This window comes from Bufo bufo, chromosome 2 (assembly GCF_905171765.1).
Source record: "Bufo bufo chromosome 2, aBufBuf1.1, whole genome shotgun sequence".
Lineage (NCBI taxonomy): Eukaryota > Metazoa > Chordata > Amphibia > Anura > Bufonidae > Bufo > Bufo bufo.
The window spans coordinates 303,559,397-303,562,392 of record NC_053390.1 but is presented as its reverse complement, the minus strand read 5'-3'; the positions used below and the strand labels follow the sequence as shown (position 1 = coordinate 303,562,392).

Below are 2,996 nucleotides of genomic sequence, written 5' to 3'. Positions count from 1 at the left end.
GTAACACCAGGGAGTCTGCCCTGTTTCTCCCTGGGCGCTCCTTCTCCCTGGCTGTAGCGCTGTCAAATCGCAGCGCAGAGCTCACAGCCTGGAAGAAACAGGGCAGACTCCTCCCTGGTGTTCCGATAGTAGCAATTACCATACAGCGCGGGAGAAGGTAACGGGCCACAGCGGGTGAACGGAGCGGCGCCCATTCTCTCACTTTATTTTTTTTTGGGGGGGGGGGCAATTGACCCGTTTCCCATTCACTCTAGTCAGCTAATTAATCTATACCCCCTGAGCAAAGGGTATCTCAAAATTGAGACTTTGGGGTTTCATAAGCTGTAAGCCATAATCATCCAAATTATAACAAATAAAAGCTTGAAATATCTCGCTTTGCATGTAATGAGTCTATCTTATATGTTAGTTTCACCTTTTAAGTTGCATTACTTAAATAAATGAACTTTGCACAATATTCAAATTTTTCGAGTTTCACCTGTAGTATCCATTGTCCAGTCCTGGATCGGAATGGAAGGTCTGTTTATCTTTCGGGATGAAGTCTCTCAATCTGGGGGTCTCCTTTGATGTGTTATCTTTTGCGTGATATCTTTAGGCATGGTTTCTATCATAATAATTCATAAAAACTGCTTTCGTTTTTTTATCTTTGTAACAGTTATCTTTATATTTTCCAATTCATGGACTTAATATTTGCCTGCTCCATTTTGCATATAGTTAGTGCATAGTTGGCATTTTACTAGTTCCACATAAGGAGCATAATTTTTGTTTTCTATTGCTCACTCAGTTCAGTAACTTTCTTTCTCTTGTGTTTTTCCATTTCCTGTCAGATACAGCTGGATTTTGTATGATCTCCTCATTAGTTTATATCTATGTGTGTCTTGTACAATAATATGTTCCAGAATCTGCAGCCTCCATGTTATTCATCTGGAGATAGACCTGCTTTTTGGAGTTATCTTTTCGGATGGTCGTTCTACTTTTCAGTGACTCAGAATAATCAGGACTACTGCTGGCCCATGCAATCCCAATCCATTCCAGTCCTTTCTCAGGATGTTGTCTGATCCAGCTTACAGCATAGCTGGTTAACTCAAACCCAGCCACTGTACAGGTCAGATCGAGTTTCTGTGAAGGTTTCAGAAGTCCTGGTCCTGACTCCTGTAGTGTCTGACAGAGGACACCTATAATTCAGAGAACATAATGCAACAAATAAGGTACATATTTGGTTTCAATTAATATTAGTAATTATTTGCAGACCAATTCTAGATCTTACTTTTTGGGGAAAACACCAAGAAAAATAACATAAAATCCATTTTCATTCGGATAATTAAGATAATGTAGAGATGAGAGGATAACCAAACATTTATATGCTGGAGTCTTGTATATTTGCATAGTAGCCTCCACCTCTGGTTCTAGTCGAATGCAGGAGAATATATATAAATATATATATATGTCAGACTCATTCCATTTTATTTCGCATCTTAAAGGGCTATTAAATAGGTGCACATCTGGTTACAGTATAGTTATCAGAGATGTGTCTTCTAACGAGCCATTCACTCATGTGTCACTTGAGGAGGACAGATTTATATCCACTGGATGCAAACAATAAAGGGTCTTATTGGATTTCTGAAGAGATCTATAAAACTGAGGAAAAATACAGAAAGTAAATTGTAAAACATTTTGTTATGTAAAGATTAACATTTAATGATCCCTTTAAGAAATCATCTAAAACCACAATTAACTATTTTGCAACCACTAGTATTTTCTTTTCTGCTGACCACATGATAACAATGCCTACAGGATAGATCTCAGTATGATTTCTCAGATCTCAGGTATCACCACATTATGTATTATGTGCCTGACTGTGACTTGTTTAAGCCATAGTTATATCACGTTTGTGATGTACATTTATCGTGTATGCCAGAAAACGTCTTGATAAGCATTCTAAACATATCCATAGGATTATATTAGACAACATTAGAGCGAATAGAAAGTTTTTTCTGCCTCTGTCAGGCTTGTATACATCAATAACCTGAAATATACATTATTAAATATATGCCTTTTTTTACATTAGGAGTCTTGGAAACCCATACACTACTTTGTGAAGATCCAGTGATATCACTCTTCATATATGAACACTATCACTAGAGCTTCCCCAGGCAAAGATAAAGACTACAGGAAGATCTGTGGACAAGTATCTTATCCCTGTGTCAGCTGCTTGTAGAGGGGAAATGACAAGCCACCATGAACCTACCTTCTTTTTCACAGACTAGGAGAGTGAGAACGACCTAAGCAATTCCCTCTTTTGTAGAAGGTTTGGCTCTGGGCATCAGGGCTCACTTGGGGCTGGGCAGTGATACTAATCACTTCCTAATGCAACCATTTTCTGTTTATCTTTTTATTTTTTAAAATTCCCTGCCCTCCAGAAGCCATAACTTTTTGTTCACATAGCCATATCAGGGCTTGTGTTGCTGGACAAGTTGTATTTTTTATTGGTGCTATTTAATTTTCCATATGATGTGGTGGGAAGCTGTAAACATTTTAAAGGGGGTGGAATTGGAAAATAGGACAGAATTCCAACATTGTTTTATGTACTTTGTTTTAACGGCGTAAAAATATTATTATTTTTTCTGTTTTAATACTTTAAAAAAAAAAAAACTTTGAAAAACTTTTTCCTTTGTATTGCCATATTTAAATACTTCTTTTTTCTTTCTTTCTTTCTTTGTTTCTTTCTTTCTTTTAAAAAAATGCAAGATACAAGTGATATGATGGCCAAATATTGTGTTATCCCTCACACCATGTTCTTTTGATTAAAGAAAAGTTTTTTTAAAGCCCAGTTCCACTTTAAGTCTTTGAACCTGTGTGAGGGCTTATTTTTTGTGGTGTAAGCTGTAGTTTTTATTGATAACATAACACGATGGTGTATGCATGACCTTTTCATGTAATGTTTTGGGGATGTGAAGTGACCAAAAGTGTTGGTTTGGCCATTTAGATTTTTCTTTCCA

The 2,996-nt window shown here is 36.8% G+C and overlaps 1 gene segment (V, D, J or C); it reads right to left on the bottom strand.

Annotated features, from left to right (window-relative positions):
• Positions 1-864: 864 nt before the first annotated feature.
• On the bottom strand, positions 865-1,346 carry LOC120990852. The segment is given in 2 exon segments: positions 865-1,172; positions 1,265-1,346. Coding segments are annotated over 2 exon segments (354 nt in total).
• Between the last annotated feature and the right edge of the window lie 1,650 nt (positions 1,347-2,996).